We start from the raw sequence: 18,024 nt of genomic DNA, 5'->3' as shown, positions 1-18,024 counted from the left end.
AAATATTCCCAGGGTATCAAGGTGACGAGGATTAGCTACAAAAATGCTGTTTAATATGTTGGAATGATTTGTAAGCCTTTCCCATGGCATAATTTAATAAAGTTCAAAGTCCTTCAGATTTTTGTAGAAACAACATTCTTTGTAAGTTATGAAAGAAACTGACTTTGTGATGACTTTGCAAATAGCCAGCCTTGTTACACAAACAATGCTTTAAATTCTACCTAGAGGTGAAAAGAAATGTTGGCAGAAAGAATAGCTGAAGGTAGGAAAGAAGAGAGAGAAAGAAAGAGAAATATGTGCAAATAAAGAGACTCCTCCTTTATCATATATGTATATATTCACAGGTTAGTGATGGGAGGGTGTTGAGATCAGTGGTGAAATTCAATTTTTTTTACTACCGGTTCTGTGGGTGTGGCTTGGTGGGCGTGGCTTGGTGGGCGTGGCAGGGGAAGGATACTGCAAAATCTCCATTCCTACCTCACTCCAGGGGAAGGATACTGCAAAATCCCCACTCCCTCCCCACTCCTGGGGGAAGGATATTGCAAAATTTCCATTCCCACCCCACTCTGGGGCCAGCCAGAGGTGGTATTTGCCAGTTCTCCAAACTGCTCAAAATTTCCGCTACCGGTTCTTCAGAACCTGTCAGAACCTGCCGGATTTGACCCCTGGTTGAGATGTCTTTCATGCCCGCTTAAATCTCTCTTAGTTCAGGCTATGGATATCTGTCAAATAATTGATCTTACTTTTTACAATGCTGATGCCAAAGAAGTGAGGGTCTTTAATTTTCAGTTCATCACAAACTTGGTCAAAGAGTTCCTGTCCTGTAGCTTTTACCTGCAACACAAAAAATAGTATTTAAGCTGTTTAGAGTAGGGTATTTCAAGTCCATCACAACTATACACTCCTTTGCATTATGGCACTATGGATATGATTGGAACATACTGCTACAGAATAAAGTTGCGGATTATTGAAGCATTTGTGGTAGGATTCCAGGGCAATGATTATTATGAATTATTTTTCACTCTAATCAAATGCCTTAAATTAGCTTAATACAATATTAATTTCTAAACGTTTTAGCAATGAGTCATGGTATTGCTACATAGTAAAACAATGAGGTACAGTATTGTGTGATATTCTGCTATGCTGTTGTACACCTGAAGGATAGGACAAACAGTGGATATTGTATATATCAGAACACTATGATCCACTGCTTGTTGGTTCACACAATACACCAAGCCAAAATGTGATTTGCTTGGTTTGGTTTAATTTGTTCTATGAGTCTAATCATCTATGAGTTGAGTATAACTCATCAATTAATATTATAATGATTTAACATCTCAGAACTTTTATGTTCTTCACTAAGAGTTGTAATTGATTCAGGTATAACATGACACATAGACTATGTTCACTTGGCACTGAACCTATCTAATTCTATCTTGGGGTAAAAATGCCCTGCATCAAGAGTGCTTGATCAAAGATATCCCAATCAAATTAAGATTGACCATATTTGATGAACTTCTAGATACAGTGAGATGGCTGAGAGACTATCAAATCTTCCTGTATTGCTTCCCAGGTTAAACATACAGAAATTATTTTATTGCAAACAATGAAGAAGCCTTACGGAATACTGCAGGAAATCTGCCTACTCCACATCCTACTCCAGATCTACCTACACCAGATATCATGCCTTACATATATACACCAGCCCAAGGTTGAAATCCTAAGCCTTTTCGCTCTGCCCTTTCAAATTAACAGACTTTGAACATGGTTTTCTAAGGTACCTCTCTCATTATTATCCAATGGTTCAACATGGCCTGAGCATGGCTGATTCTTGCTTCAGTAGATCAGTGGTGGGTTGCCCCTGGTTCGCACCGGTTCTATAGAACCGGTAGTAAAACTGGCGGGAGGCTCCGGCCACCGACCCCAATGTCATCAAAACGCTTCGGCGCTTGCGCAGAAGAGCGTGCGTGAGAGCAAAGTGAGCATGCGTGCTCAGCCCCGCTGCAAACCTGTAGTAAAGGTAAGTAGAACCCATCCCTGCAGTAGACCCATATCCTACAAGTCCAGGAGTAAGTATTTAAAAGGGTTTTAATTTAATCAATTAAGTAATAATTACTTAATTGGCCAAGGTTGCATGGGCTTTAGGTCTAGAAATTATCTGCAGATGACCAGGTTAGCAATAGCAATACAATAACAATACTTAGACTTATATACCACTTCATAGTGTTTTATAGCCCTCTCTAAGCAGTTTACAGAGTCAGCATATTGCCCCCAACAATCTGGGTCCTCATTTACCTAGGTTACCCATTCTTGCTTTCCAATAAACTCTGTTTTATATTTAATGTGTGGCAAGTCTTGATCTGAAACCAACAAACCAGGGTTTGAAATTGAAGCTTGTCCTAATTGTATGTTACTGTTATGTCTGAATTAACACCCTTTCTCTTTTGACTAGACCTCAGCTCCATCTCAGAGAACTTTTGTATCTGCTCCACCACAAGAATACAAAATCATCCAGATGGAAATGAAGCTATGAATCTTTGCTTCTATAGATGGAAAACAAAACAACTGAACAATGGAAAACTACGGCTGTTAAATACACCATATTTTCAAAGCTATGGAAAAGAGAATTCAGCCATATCTTAATTCTCATCCTATACTCAATGATGCTGGGAGGAACAAATGAGGAAGGAATGATAATTCCTAATTCTGAACAATTACAGAAATGGCTAAATATAAGTATTTACCCCAAAGGGAGATAATCCATTGTTACAAAAGGGAAAAACTGGTCTGCTTCCATTATCATATTCTCAACAATTCTAAAATGACACTCCCATTTTAAGGGGAAATTATACGGGGGAAAACCCTTTTAGGTAAAAAAAGCAAGACATTCCAGAAATCAAAAGGAAATACTACATTCAGTACTATGCATCAGCTTATCTACTGTTTTTCTTCACAATTTATACAGAGACTATTATATTCACAAACAAGATTCTCTACCAGAAATGCAATGCTACATAAAGGACTTTCCATTTCTCTTTAAAAATGGATATAGCCCACCCCGATACTCCATATTGTTTCTCTTAAAAGCTATTTAAGTAGTTGTTAAATGGGTGTGCTGCTCTTCCACCCTGTTTCTCGAGAGTGGTTTACCATTTTCATGGCTCTAGTCAAGAAGATACTGAAAAACATCCAGAAAAAGCACATTTGATACAGACAAATGTGAAGAGAAGGATCTTGGATGATTTCTGAAAAATCATTTTAAAACCATCATATATCAGGGGTGTCAAACTGGATTTCTTCAAGGGCTGGATCAGCATTGTAGTTCTCCTCCGTGGACCAGCGGGGGGGCAGGGAGATGGGACGGACACCTCCTGCAGCACTCTGCCAGCCAAAACGGGGCACGGGGCCCGCATGAGGCTCCCTGTGCCCCATTTTCGGCCTGGTTGGCCTCCTGCATCACTCTGGGGTGTGTGGAGGGTCTCATGTTTTGATTGCCAGAGGTACCGCAGGCCGGTCCTTTGCTATTTCCAGGCCGGCCCCGCTGGCCAGATTTAAGCACCTTGCGGACCAGATCAGGCCCGCGGGCCTTGAGTTTGACACCCCTGATATAATCTAACCTCAGGGAAAGGTAGAAACTTGAATATCATTGCAGTAAAACAAAACAGTAAAACTTCATGCATCAGCAGGGAAGTAAAAGTAAATAGGACCTTTTGCAAAATCAGGAAAAGGAAAAGGAATTTTAGGAATAAGGGTCCTCTGGCTTCCCGAACCCTCGTCATTTATCCTCCTTGGCAGGAATATCACAAGCATTAATTAATATTTGCTCAGAGGAGAAAAAACTGGTTATTCCATTCATTTCTAACAAACTTAGGAGATCCCCAACAAGAATGTTGAATTCTTGTGAACTGGGGTTATTATTTATTTATCAGATTTCTAGGCTGCCCTAATCTGCTACAAGATTAAGTCGGTAACTTAAAAAAATGCAACAATAAAAAACAAAGTGAAAATTAAAAATTAGATCATGAAAAAAGAAAGTCAGCAAAATCTACTACAGCAACATAGACTATAACATATACTTTGTCAAAAATGTATTATAGCAAAATATACTATATCAATTAACCAGTGGAACTGCCTGCTTCCAGAAGCTGTGGATGCTCCATCACTGGAAGCTTTTAAGCACAGACTGCACAGTCACTTGTCTGAAATGGTTTAGGGTCTCCTGCTTGAGCAGAGGGGGTTGGACTAGAAGACCTCCAAGGTCCCTTCCCACTGTTATTCTATGTTCTAAAACACACACGCACATAGACACTGAACAATTTAAAAGATCAAAATAGCACTGGTCTGTAACTCTTCAAAGCAACTACATCTTTTACCAGGATCTCATGGTTGCTTCCCACAGCTATTGCATTATTCCAGATACTTTAAATAGCTTCAGAGGGATAGTATAATTAAGCCCCTAAATATTCCAAAATAAGATATTTGGAATAATCATCCAGTCAATTAGGAAGAACTAAATTTCGACTTCCTGGGTGTATTTGGACCCGATTTAAACTAGTGGTCCACAATGAATTACTCCAAAGTGAAAGCCAGAACAAGTCTGGTGATTAATGTCTGCTTATATTTTAAGTTTCAAATGACATCTAGTTACTATTAGTAATAGTGGTGATTACAAATAATTGAAGTCAATGTGAGCTACTGGCTTCTTAAAGTTCTTAACTCTGATCCCTATATAAAGATCCATTCTGAAGTCTAATGAAGTACATAGTCCTTAACATGACCACACTTGAGCCCAGAATTTCTGTTGTTAAGTGAAACATTTGTTAGGTGAGTTCTGCTCCATTTTATGATCTTTCTTGCCACAGTTGTTAAGTGAATCATTGCAATTGATAAATTAGTAACCCGGTTGTTAAGTGAATCTGGCTTCCCCATTGATTTTGCTTGGCAAAAGGTGATCACATGACCCTGGAACACAGCAATGCTCATAAGTATGAACCAGTTGCCAAGCATCTGAATTTTGATCATGTGACCATGGGGATGCTGCAAAGGTTGTAACTGTGAAAAACGGTCATAAGTCACTTTTTTTCACTGCCATTGTAACTTTGAATGGTCACTAAATGAACTTTTGTAAGTTGAGGACTACCTCTACTGTGGGAATCATAGGAAACTGGAATATTTTAAGCATGATTCCATTAAACAGATAATTTTTATCTCATTTTTAAGGAACAATTTTATAAGAATGTTTTGCTAATAATATACTGTAACTACTGAAAGAGATCATTTGAAAGCAGAAAGGTTTAATATGAAGCTATAAAACATAAGGTGGACATAATTTTTTTAAAAAATCTTATTTTATTTATTTATTTATTTATTATATTTCTATACCGTCTTTCTCCCGTAGGACTCAAGGCGGTGTATATACACAAACATCATAAAATTGCTAATTAAAATTATTATTATAACATAGTTTGGCCCAATTAAATAGAACCTAAAATTAGATAACATTTTTAAAACATTCACATGTTCATATGTTTAGCCCCGCTTGTTGGAACATCAGGGTTTTGAGGGTTTTGATTTTAAACTGGAGGCAACCATATTTTGACTGTCTTACATTCTATATCATAAGTCATGATATAGACCTATACCCCTTTCGAAGGAACATAATCCTCCTACCTAAACAGAATGAATAGGAACATGTATAGGAATATGAATGCAACTCATTAAAGCAACCTTGTCTTTTTTTCAGAATCAGGAAGGTGCTATGGAGAGGCTGTTTTTGCAGCCATGCAATCCTGAAATCAAACATTCCTGAAATTCAGCTATGGGAAGAACATTAGTAAGGAACATCTTATTAGAAGCGGAAATCAACTCTAGGTAGTTTCCTATGGCTAATCTGACTCCCCCACCTCACCTCACCTCACCACCCCCACCTCCACCCCAGAAAACAGCATGATGAGCTCTACACAGAATCTAGCCTTCAAACAGGCTTAACATTTGTTGATGTATTCAGTCACAAAGTTAAACTGAAGAACTCTGTTTATAAGGTATAAGTTGAATCTAGTAACCATGAAGGCTATTATTATTATTACAAATTCACAAAGATTATGAACTCATTGGTACCCATGGCAGTTTACTGAATAACGTATGATGAGGAAAAGTTCAATTCAAGAAATGTATATACAAAGTTAGACCAACCTCCCAGAGATAATGGCATTACACCCTTCATTTCTACCTACACATCCATTGTTCAAAGTGGGTCCATTTTGATGAATTTTAATTCAGTTTCTGAAGTGCAGCAATTTGAGGAAGGATGAGATAAATAGTAGAAGAGCAAAGTATGGGAAATTGATAATAAAAGGAGAGACAAGAAAAATAAGCCAGCTAGAGTGTGGTTTAAGATAAGGGGCTCTAAATATGATGTAAGTAAGTGCTAGATCACCTCAGGATGTGCATTCTAACATATAAACACCAAAAAAGAAAAAAAAACTGCTTTGAATATCCAGCATTAAAAAGGGTGATAAAAATTACAGTATTTAGAAGCAAGCAGACACAATGTATGAAACCACTTAAACAGATGAGCAGCAAAGGCATTAGGAAATTCAACAACATTTTTTTTTTTTGCTATTTATGCTGTTTTTTTTAATGCTTTTTGAAGGGCCATGTAATTCAAAACCAAAGTGGGAGAATGAATTATAACCCTTTGACAGTTTATTCTGAACACACAGCTCCATGTTTTATCTTCCCAGATGATTTTAAAGTGCTCAGTAAGCTTCCCATTCTTTTCTTTCTTTGATACTTTTCTCTTCAGTTATAGAACAGATTAAAAAAGAAATAAACAGGTCTGTGCATGACTAGAAATAGCTGCCTGATTCAAAAAGTGTATTTTCTAAGGGGAATCTACCTAAACAGGTGTATCTTGCACTAAAAAAAAAAAAACACATGCAAATCCTGCCAGAAGTTTAACTTCAGTAATTACAATTTTTATTCAAATACAGATCTTTAAAAGCATTCAAACCTGCAACACTATAGAGATACATAATTCTATTGATATCTCTAATAGGCATCATAGATTCCAAATTACTTCATTCTCTACCTTACTACCTGTACTACATTTCAACTTTTATTTTCCTACAAGGGAAAATTCTCAGAATATAGTGCTACATAATTTTGTTGGAAGATATACAGGATAATAAAACTTGCAAAGTATGATTCCCCAGGTCCACCGTGTTGAAAAATTAACACAATGAAATCAACAGCCTCCAAGGAAAAACTTTTTTTAGTGTTCCAACACTACAAAAACATCAAACAAATATGAAAAGAAGTTTCAGAATACCCAGATCCAACTTATGCTAATATGGATCTATTTTTAAAAGAATCCTATTTTTCAGCTTACAAGCTTTTTTAAAAAAAACTTGCAAATCTGCAGAACCTCTAGTTTATTTCTCACACGTTCTAAATAACACAGGTACCTATCTGTGTTATTCATAAAGATTTCCAAAACAAGCTTAGATACACTTACCCCAACAGTCAAACTGAGCTGGTCTCGATCTGGCAGAAGGACGCAGACATTCCTAAAATCCAAAGGCATCTTCTTTGGTAATAGCTGTTTGTTTATTGCAGAACTGGTTGTAAACTTCTCATACCGCTCCGTCAAGTAATAACACCGCAATCGGAGCCTTGGGAATCAAGCCAACTTTGCTCGGATTTTTTTTTTCCCAATCTGAGGAATAAAAATCCTTAGAATGAAAAGGTTGGATGATTTTGTAGATTTTGTAGTACATTAAACAAGTGTTCTTCGTAGCTTCAGTCTAAGAAGTAGCTCTAACCACAAAACATCTCTCCCTGAGCTCTGGCATAGTTATAACTAATCTTCTCATTAGTCAGCTCTTTTACTGATTAGCAGCTGGTTACGTTACACGGTAGGTGGGGACACTAACCAGCCGGGAAATTTATCTCAGGGATGCCCAGGAAAGTGGCATCCACATGCTTGCATTCCCTTCTTTTGAATCAGCTACTTTATCCTGTGTGCCAAGAATCGTAATCTAGAATTACTGGTGGCTGATTTTTTTTTTTTTTCACTCACACTTCCCTATGTGATACTCAACTTTTAAAAAGCGAAGTCCTGAGTCATTGGAAAGAAAGACAAGAAAACAGCGTAAGGGGCAATAAGAATAAAGGAGAAAAAAATTACTTAGACCATTGGACCCAAGATTACAAAGTCATTAGTAAATAGCATTTAAAGATGACTCAGAAGAGGGAGCAATCATATGTTTCTGTGGGGTTTAAAGTATTAGTGGAAGTATGTGGGGAAGTTTTTCCTTGTAATCTACCTTAGCATCTGATTTCATTGGAACAGGAGAGAAATGAGGCACGCAGTAGAAATGCCTGGTGCTACGTAATATGGCACCATTGTATTAGTATCTTTAAGTAGGCAGTGCCTCTACAGATGGCAGTATTTAAGCAGGGATAAGTCAATCCTTCAATATGAGAATACCTAGTCAGTGTTTCTCAACCTTTTAAAATGAGTGGATTTCAACTCCCAAAATTCTCCAGCCAGTATGGCTGGCTAGAGATTTATGGGAGTTGAAGTCCATCTTAAAAATTGCCAAGGTTAAGAAACACTGATGCTGTTGGATAGATGAGCAAAAGAATGCATTGTAACCAATGAAAGGGACTGGGGGAGAAATCCGTATTTTCTGTTTGGAAATAGTTAAGACTCTTTCATTGTTAAAAATGTCCTGCAACTTTTGCTCCATTGTTGCTCCATTCTGCCTAGTCAATAATTCTTGATTTGCAACACACTAACAGAAACTTATTGGATCCACTTTCTATAGTACATGCCAACTTCATATCCAAAATGAAAATTAATAGGTTTTTTCTTTCATATTTCCACTTTATAAAGACACTAGATAACAATGTCTATGTTCTCCTTTGACCTTTAAAATTTGTCTAGAACCCCAGTGTGTGCTGTTAGACAAGATTAAATTATTCATGGTTTGTATTTTAATTCTGCATAATATAAATTACATACCGATGATATTTTATTGTTGATCTCTATGTTCCATGCTTCAGTTCTAGGTTCAATGAATTTAATAATATGATTGGGAAAACAGCAGGATATTGAATTAATTGATCCAATTCAGAATTTATGCCAATAGGTAAAAATCCCTACATGAATTTATTAAGCAATTATCGGTTTAAGATGTGCAGTGAATATGTTAACTGTCTTGGAGTTCTTATTTCACATGATTATAGCAAATAATCACTTTAAATATATATTAAAAATAAGATCTCTTTGGATCTTAGTACATGGCAATCTTCAAACCTTATCCTTTGGAGCAAGATTGATACTCATATAATGAATGAATGGTTTAGAACATACATACATACATACATACATACATACATACATACATACATACATACATCAGGATCCAATTACAGCATGCATGACTGATATCATCCAACATCTGCTAAAATACCTTAAGCAGAAGTACACCTTTAGTCAGCTTCGAAATCTAATTTAAAGTGACAGACTTGAAGGGTTAGAATTGTGGAAGACTGACATAGTCCAAGAAATTATTTTTGTTGATTCCAAGATTTATAGTTAGGTACTAGTTCTCTTTAAAAATGTGCTGATGACCAGAAAATGACCCTTAAGCGCACCTCCTCGGTTAACCTTCTGATGTACTTTCCCTGCAAAGCTGAGGTCAGCTCAGGCCAGAAAAAAGAGATAACCTTGATGAGTATCATTTAGTTTCCAGATAAACTTGCAGCTAAGATTATCAGTCCAAACCTGCCTGTAGTATATCAATGGTTCCTAAATGATGGATTAGGTCTCCAAACTAGGTAGTTTCTGGAATGTATGAATGATAACATGCAAAGTTAAACCAAGAGGCATCTGTGAATTTACCCTGAATTCTCAAAATACCTCTCTATCCACTCACCCAAAAATGCCAAACTCCAAAACAAACAAACAAAGGAACTTGGCATCTCTTGCTCTAAAATATTGAAAAATAGGTAATTTTAGAGGGAAAACAGCTTTAAGAGTTCCCCCATTTTTTTCTTTTGGATGCTGTTGAAAGCATCCTTCTGGTTCTGATATTTAAAAGCAAAGATGCTGGACTGAAGAGATGGGGTTTTTTTAATGCATTTCTGGTAGATGCTTTAACACAGTGGTCCCCAACCTTTTTATCGCCGCGGACCAATCAGCCTTTGATAATTTTACCGTGGCCCGCTGAGCGCGCGCAGGAGTGGGGGCTTTGGGCCACACGTGCGTACCTGCGTGGGGCTCTCTTCCCTGGAGGCTTTGCGCACGGCCCAGGAGCTTTTGCGCACGGCCCAGGAGCTTTTGCGCACGGCCCAGGAGCCTTTGCGCTGCAGCGTTCATGTCCCCCAGCCGCTGTGCGGCCCGGTGCCAGGTACTCCACGGCCCGGCACCGGTCCGCGGACCGGGGGTTGGGGACCACTGCTTTAACAGATCTCAAATGTCCCGTTTCAGACATTAGCCCATCTCCTAACAGTTCAGTACTAGAAGCTGAACAAAGTAGTATGAACAAACAATCCTATCAGTCATTTCAAGAACCATAGTTGCACAGCAGGCATTAATAATCAGTAGTGATGATATGATGTAGTATATAATATGCAGTAGTAGTAATATGATGACAAGCTGGAAGGACAGATTAATTATAGCAATAGCACTTAGACTTATATACCACTTCACAGTGCTTTACAGCTCTCTCTAAGTGGTTTACAGAGTCAGCCTATTGCCCCCAACAATCTGGGTCCTCATTTTACCGATCTCGGAAGGATGGAAGGCTGAGTCAACCTTGAGCCTGGTGAGATTTGATCTGCCAAACTGCTGGCAGCTGGTGATCAGCAGAAGTAGCCTGCAGTACTGCACTCTAACCATTGCGCCATCGCGGCTCTTTTAATGATCAATAAGTCTTGACTATTGAGCCAGTTTGCTGTAGTGTTAGGTCACTGGGCTAGTCCTGCCTTTGGCACAAAGCCAACTGGGTGACCTTGGATCAGTCATATCTTCTCGGCTCCAGGAAAGAGGCAATGGCAAACCAGTTCTCAAATGTTGCCAAGAAAATGGCCAAAATTGCAGGTCTTGCCCAGGCACTTTCCAGGAGTCAACATGCATTCAGACATCCCTTGCCACCCCCCCCCCCCCAAATTTTAGTCTTAGAAGATATAGAAAGATTTTACCATATGTCTATCTAGTCAGATTATCAGAAACTTCTCCTAACTGAGCAACTGCAGACTTTATAGGAATATTTGCCCATTCTCTATATTAATAGAAAGGGAAGAAAACCATGCTTTTTGTAAGCTGTAAAAAGGTGGGAAGAGGAACACTTAGATGTTAGCCTAGGGAACAACTATCCATGAAAATACACATAACATGGAAAGATGTCCAATAGGTTGGAAACAGAATGGCCATAAAGCATACAATAAAACAACATGGTGTGGAATGATCATGCACAAAGTGCCAGCTATTCCTCTTCTAGGATACTCCTTTCCACCCCCTTCCCATTTTACCTCCTTCTCATATCATGACGCTGCATGAAGTCTTTGGCACACTCTAGATCAGGGGGGTCAAACTCAAGGCCCAGGGGCCGAAGCCAGCCTGCGGGATTCTTTAGATCTGGCCTGCAGGGCCGCCCTGAAAATAGCAAAGGACAGGACCGGCCCGTAGTGCTTCTGCCAGCAAATATGGAGCTTGGGAGGGCTGCGAGCGGCCCTCTCGAGCTCCATTTTTGCTGGCAGAGGGTTGCAGGAGGCCGAAAAAGGAGCTTGGGAGCCTGGCAGAGCACTTAGGCCACCATAGGTGCAACCGATACGAGTGACGTTGAGCTTGCCACCCCCACCCTGCCCCCTGAGGTCAAACACAAACCTGATGTGGCCCTCAATGAAATTGAGTTTGACACCTCTGCTCTAGATCGCAGGTGTCAAACTCATGGCATCACGCTGCCATCACGTAATGTATCGCAATCTTTTTTTTCCCTTCGTAGAGCTGGGATGAGCATGGCCTATGCATAATGTATCTGGCCTGTGGGCCACCAGTTTGACACCCCTGCTCTAGATTATTCTACACCTATAAATTTGGGGAGTTAACTTGAATCTATCATTATCTTCTTTTTTGAGTGGATGTACAAAGATGCAGTCTTTGTTACCTAAATTCAGTACAGACGATAGATCGATAGATCGATAAGATAGATACAGTAGATATAGCTATACACATATAGATATATATAGACATAGAGATTCACACATAGACACAAAGTGATATACCATACTGATATACTATACACACACACACACACACACACACACACACACAGGACTAATATACTGGATAACTACACTACAAAGTTTTTGGAGAGTACCATAATTGTGAACTAAGTGGAGCTGCATCCTGATAGCAAGCCAAAATTTAGCAGTGAAGTGAGAGAAGATTCTTGCGATGAAAAAAAAAATAGAGTTCCGGGGCCATGATGATTGACATGTGCTTATCCCAAGCATGTTTAAACTCAGTTAGTGATGACTGACCTACTACGTTTGCTGGAAGTTGATTCCAAGCTTTCACTACTCTTTCTGTGAAATAATACTTTCTAACATTACTTTTGAACTTCCCTCCAAAGATTATGCCCCTGTGTCCTGAATTTTTTGCTTAATTTAAAAAATAAATAAATTAGGAGATGAAAGTCAAAGCTACAGCATATATATATATCAGAAATGTTCTGCTTTCTCTAATTTCTATATGTACATGAATATTGTTGCCTATGAAACAAATAATTTATTAGGGGAGGTGATGCAATCAATCATCAATTAAAATTCCTTCTGATGTACAACAAACCAAATCTCTTTCAAAGCAATTAATTCTCTTTAGAATTTGGTGCCTTATTTCAGTGAAGCTCCTGGGTTCAATTTCTGGGTTCAATTTCTTTCAGTTAAATCTGATTATGAAGGCAAGTATGATTTATTAGATCACATAAAGAATATAAGCTGCAATGTAGTCAAATCACTGGCCCATCTAGCTGAATACTGTACTTGCACTCACTCCAGGATTTCACAGAGGGCCTTTTCCCAGTCCTACCTGGAAGGCCAACAACAACAAAGGATTAAACCTGAGAAACTTGCATGTATCTTTGCCATGGAGTAAGCCGCACCCAAACATCCATCATTTGAATCTTTGATACAAGAGCCATGAACATGGTTAGTGCTATGCTCCTGAAATACAATAGAGCATCAAAGGCTTAGGCTTATTGATCCATTACTGTACACCAGAAGCCGAGTTTTTATTTTATTTTATCTACAGCACTGTTCAGTATAAAACAGTCAACTAGCAACAGTTCTGACTTTTACTGTGAAAGGAGGGAAATTAAGCAGGTGATTTACTCTTGATTTCAGTCTTCCCCTCACTTTCATTGTTCTGAATAATAATAACATCCTACTTGTAAGCAGCTAAGTAAAAAATTGCTTGGCAGAAAGCCCAAAAGTCAATCAATGGATCTGAGTGTGTCACTGTTCATGAATACTTGAAATTAACGCAAGCAAACAAACAGCACAAAAAGACCCACAGTGACAGACAAAAATCCAAATTCACTAGTTATAGTTTTATTGACTTTAGGAACTCCCTTTTCAAGAATGGAACACAGAAGGTAGCACGATTCCTGTGGTAGCCACACATACTAGGAAATTCCTTAGTTCCAAATCTAAATACAGTTAAGTAGACTTTGCTTTATATCAGCAAAGGTTAAGTAAGTATTGCTCTTGAAAAAAATCAAGACAAAAATGGGCAATCTCTTTGTTATGACAACACATCTCTGTTTCAACACTGAAGATTTCAACATTCGTGATGTACTGAAGAGAAACACAACATACAACCAAAATCAAATGGGAAGATATATAGTAAATTAAATCCTTATGCCTTGGTCCATAAAAAAGATTGATTTGAACAGTGGGGCAAAGGGGTGTAGTTCTGATGCATATGAATCCATGTGTAACATTTAGAATCTAGTATGTTCTAGTATGCAATACAACCAGGGATGAAATAATTATATGACCTTCATAGGTGGTAACTCTGGGGAATCTCTTGAAGAAAATACAATTGCAGTAAATGAATGTCTGCAATCACTACAGGTAGTTCTCGACTTATAATTGATTGCTTAGTGACTCTCTGAAGTTACAACGAGCCTGAAAAAGCTCCTTATAACCAGTATTCAAATTTCTGATATCTGCTTCCCCCCACATGGTCACATGATTGCATTTTTGGTGCTCAGCAGTTGGCCCACATTTATGGCCATTTGCAGTGTCCTGGGATCACATGATCACAATGTATGGCATTTTGGGCAGAAACCAGCATTTATTTCAAATTTCCATTAAAAAAACGCACGTCCTAAGCGAACAATGGGTTCGCTTAATGGCATTCACTTAACAACCATTGCAAAAAAAAAAAAAAGTAAAATCAATCATGGTCACACGGTGACCTGCCTTACAGCTGTCACAACATACAACCAGAATTGCAGGGTCAATTACGGTCATCAGTCAAGGACAACCTGTGTCATTCCATGCACAATCAGCTCACTGGAGACAGAATGGATGACAAGAAAGTTTGTTTCTGAGCTCCCCACAATCATCCACGTTGGTCACCAATGAAAATATCTCTGAGAAGCAAATGTCCCAGCCTCATTGCAACATGTGTGTATGAGACAGAAAGTATGTCTCCTCTTCAAGTTGACTAATCAGGGTATTTATTATACCTGGAATGTTGGAAAATGACCCAGAAGACTATGAACTTTTTCTTCCCATTTCCCATGTTCAACAACAGCAAATTTCCAGAAAAGATTGAGCAAAAACAAAGAAGAACACAATGCTAACAACCCATGTTGAAAGATGTTGACTAGTCATAATATGTAAGACAGTTGCTAAGAGCCTTGGTGGTGCAGTGGTTAGAGTGCAGTACTGCAAGCTACTTCTGCTGCCTGCCAGCTGCCTGCAATTTCACAGTTCAAATCCTGCCAGGCTCAAGGTTGACTCATCTTTCTGAGGTTGGTAAAATGAGGACCCAGATTGTTGGGGGCAATATGCTGACTCTGTAAACCGTTTAGAGATGGCTGTAAGGCACTTTAAAGTAGTATATAAGTCTAGTGCCAGTGCTGACACATTTTAAAGAACTAGCTTTTTTTAAAAAAAGAAATGAAATTAATTGGATTTTTATAAGTTTCAATTAGTTTTCAATTAACTTTTTTTTTTTTAAAAAAAGACAAATCTAAAAGTAAAAAGATCAAGGCAAGTAAAACCACCATCTTTTTTCCTATGTATTAGCACATCATGTGAAAGCAATAAGGTGAACTGCATTCAAATTCATAACATACATTTATAGCAGCTTCTCTGCTCTGTTCTATAATAATACAGTAGCAGTGCTTTTCTAACTATTACTGTGCTATGGCAAAATCTGTCATGAAAGAAGAAGAAAAAATCCTGAATATGAGGGGGGGGGGGACCGAACTATAATGAGAAGGAGGAAGCATGGAAGTCTTCAAACAAATGTCAGTTCTTAATCATTTTGCATATCCTTAACTCAAGGTGAGAGTAGAGCTTTTACTCTGTATGATTTGGCTTTTGAAGAGCTGTGGGAAAAATGCTTGAGCAGATTGCTAAGTAGTGCACTCCTTTTGACAAAATTATTATATACACCAATCCACTTAAGATTTCCTTAACATTTCAGAAGATGCTTTTAATGCTCCCTGCCTAGCAAGGATGTGGAGCTTCTTATAAATTCTATCTTGTATCTCTTGCATTTTGTATCTCCTCTAAGTAGAGAAAAAACACAATTTTCTGCACTGAATAACCGATGCTGTAGCCAATATCTATGCATTCCAGCATATATGGTACCTCCCAAGAACATTCAGTTGTAAATAAAAGTTGGTCCTGTTATTACATAAAAGTTCTGTATACTTTCTGGAAACGTGCATATTCTTCCACCCCAAAATCAGCCAATTAATAAACATTTCACATTCTTTCTTTCATCAAAAGTAGTGAACAATCCTGTTGGGTTTTTTCTTTTTATTACAGCAACCACTACAAGAGGGTAAGGCTTGAAAAATTATTGGCCTGTGCAACATAGCAGGTACCATACCTATTGAGAGAATGCCTTTGGGATGGTTAGAACTTAATGTTATTACTGTTCATTTATAATTTAACAAGATTTATTTTATTAGCCTGTCAATCCTCAAGGCAGGGATTTATAACTAAACTTTTCAAGATAGAAAATAACCCTGTTGGGGGAAAAAAAAGGTTGGAAGGCAGAAAACGTAGAGGTGAAAAGAACTTAAGACAGCTTTTCCCAGCCTGGAATCTTTTAGCTATGCTATACAACTCCAATCACCCTGAGCTAGTACTATGGCTTGCGTTGCTGGGGAGCACATGGGAGCTAAAGACTAATGCGGAGGAGAACATGGAGAACAGGTGGAAAATTCTGGCTTAGATATCCGCCCAACAGAAAATCGACAAGGAAGGATGGAAATGGCTTTCATAATAGTGTTTCTTTCTGAGCTAATGGGAAGGATGACCATGAGTTGATAAGTCAGATGAATGTGTCATAGGAAGGATTCTATTTTGTATACATAGCACAAATTCTTCTCAAGGATTCCACTGTCCTCTTCAGGTGTTAACTCTGATACATTCATGTTTCCTCAAATTTGGCACCTTCAAAATATATATACATTATGACTATGCCTGCTGAGGAATTCTGGGAAGTAAAGTCCACACACTACAGGATTCTGGTTAGGGAAAATTTAGTTAATCATTACCAAGGATAACCTTGAGTTTTCCAACTCTTTTCCAGTCTTTTACACAATATCCATGTGCTGAGTGCAAACATCTGAGTCGCTGAAATCTATGCATATAAAATCTACATCTATCTATCTATCTATCTATCTATCTATCTATCTATCTATCTATCATCTATCTATCATCTATCCATCTGTAGGAGCTATCTATCATCTATCTATCATCTCCCTCCCTCTCTCATCTATCTATCATCTCTGTAGGAGCTTGAATCCTTCTTATGCAGGAATCAGGCTTACATAAAAGTTTGTACATAACTTTTTGAGACAATTCCCAGAGGTAGAAAAATACCTTTTGCTTCTATCTTTTTAGCACAGTGCTAGAGAGCTAGTCTATTGAAACAAACAAATCAGTCCTAGCACTTTAATACTTCCATAGTAAGTAGGAGCATTCTTCATTATAAGAACATCCTGGATTTAAAACCAGCTCAACCATGAACCCTTGGGGACCCTTTTGCAATAAATAAATAAATAAATAAATAATGAGGTGAACCTCAAGCAGGCGCCAAGGAAGGAAGGAAAGAAAGTTCGAATTGCCCAAAGCATCAGAGTTTTACTGAGCCAGCAACTGAATCTTTTGCTCTGGTGCAATTATTTTCTTGCCATAGGAGAACCTGCTTGTTATTGCCCCAATAAAGATTACATCAAAATATCTTGGCAACTCTGTAGGTTCTTTCTTGGCACCAATCCATTTCTTTTCTTCACTTGTGAATCATTTTGTTGCCATTTTTATAAGGTAATGAAGTTGCTGCTTCTTAGCCCTAGTTTATTACCCATTAAATATATGGAGCAAATAATACAGGTAGCCCTCAATTTACGACCAAAAAATTGAGCCCCAAATTTATGTTGCTAAGTGAGGCATTTGTTAAGTGACTTTTGCCCCATTTTATGACTTTCCTTGCCGTATTTGTTAAGTGAATAATCACTGCAGTTGTTAAATTAGTAACACAGTTGTTAAGTGAATCTGGCTTCCCAATTGACTTTGCTTGTCAAAAGGTCACAAAATGGGATCACATGATCCTGGGACACTGCGATTGTCATAAATGTGAGTCAGTTGTCAAGCATCCGAATGTAAAAAATGTGACCATGGGGATGCTGCAATGGTCATAAGTGTGAAAAATGGTCCTAAGTCACTTTTTTCAATGCTGTTGTAACTTTGAATGGTCACTAA

At 38.2% G+C, this 18,024-nt stretch overlaps 1 protein-coding gene across 2 annotated transcripts in view; it reads right to left on the bottom strand.

Annotated features, from left to right (window-relative positions):
* FRMD1 (FERM domain containing 1) overlaps nucleotides 1-7,833 on the bottom strand; it is a 34,867-nt gene extending 27,034 nt beyond the window's left edge. For both annotated transcript variants that reach the window (XM_070932586.1, XM_070932587.1), the window contains exons 1-2: nucleotides 7,517-7,833; nucleotides 744-834 (exon numbers count right to left, since the gene is read on the bottom strand). In XM_070932586.1, coding sequence (XP_070788687.1) covers nucleotides 744-834; nucleotides 7,517-7,585 — 160 coding nt within the window. In that variant the 5' untranslated portion in view covers nucleotides 7,586-7,833. The remainder of the gene's footprint in view (nucleotides 1-743; nucleotides 835-7,516) is intronic.
* Nucleotides 7,834-18,024: the final 10,191 nt, after the last annotated feature.

This window comes from Pituophis catenifer, unplaced genomic scaffold (genome assembly GCF_029215685.1).
Source record: "Pituophis catenifer annectens isolate HBS135680 unplaced genomic scaffold, rPitCat1.0.hap2 SCAF_1, whole genome shotgun sequence".
In the NCBI taxonomy this organism is placed as follows: domain Eukaryota; kingdom Metazoa; phylum Chordata; class Lepidosauria; order Squamata; family Colubridae; genus Pituophis; species Pituophis catenifer.
Note: the sequence above shows the minus strand (reverse complement) of the source record. Positions and strands in the feature narration are given on the sequence as shown.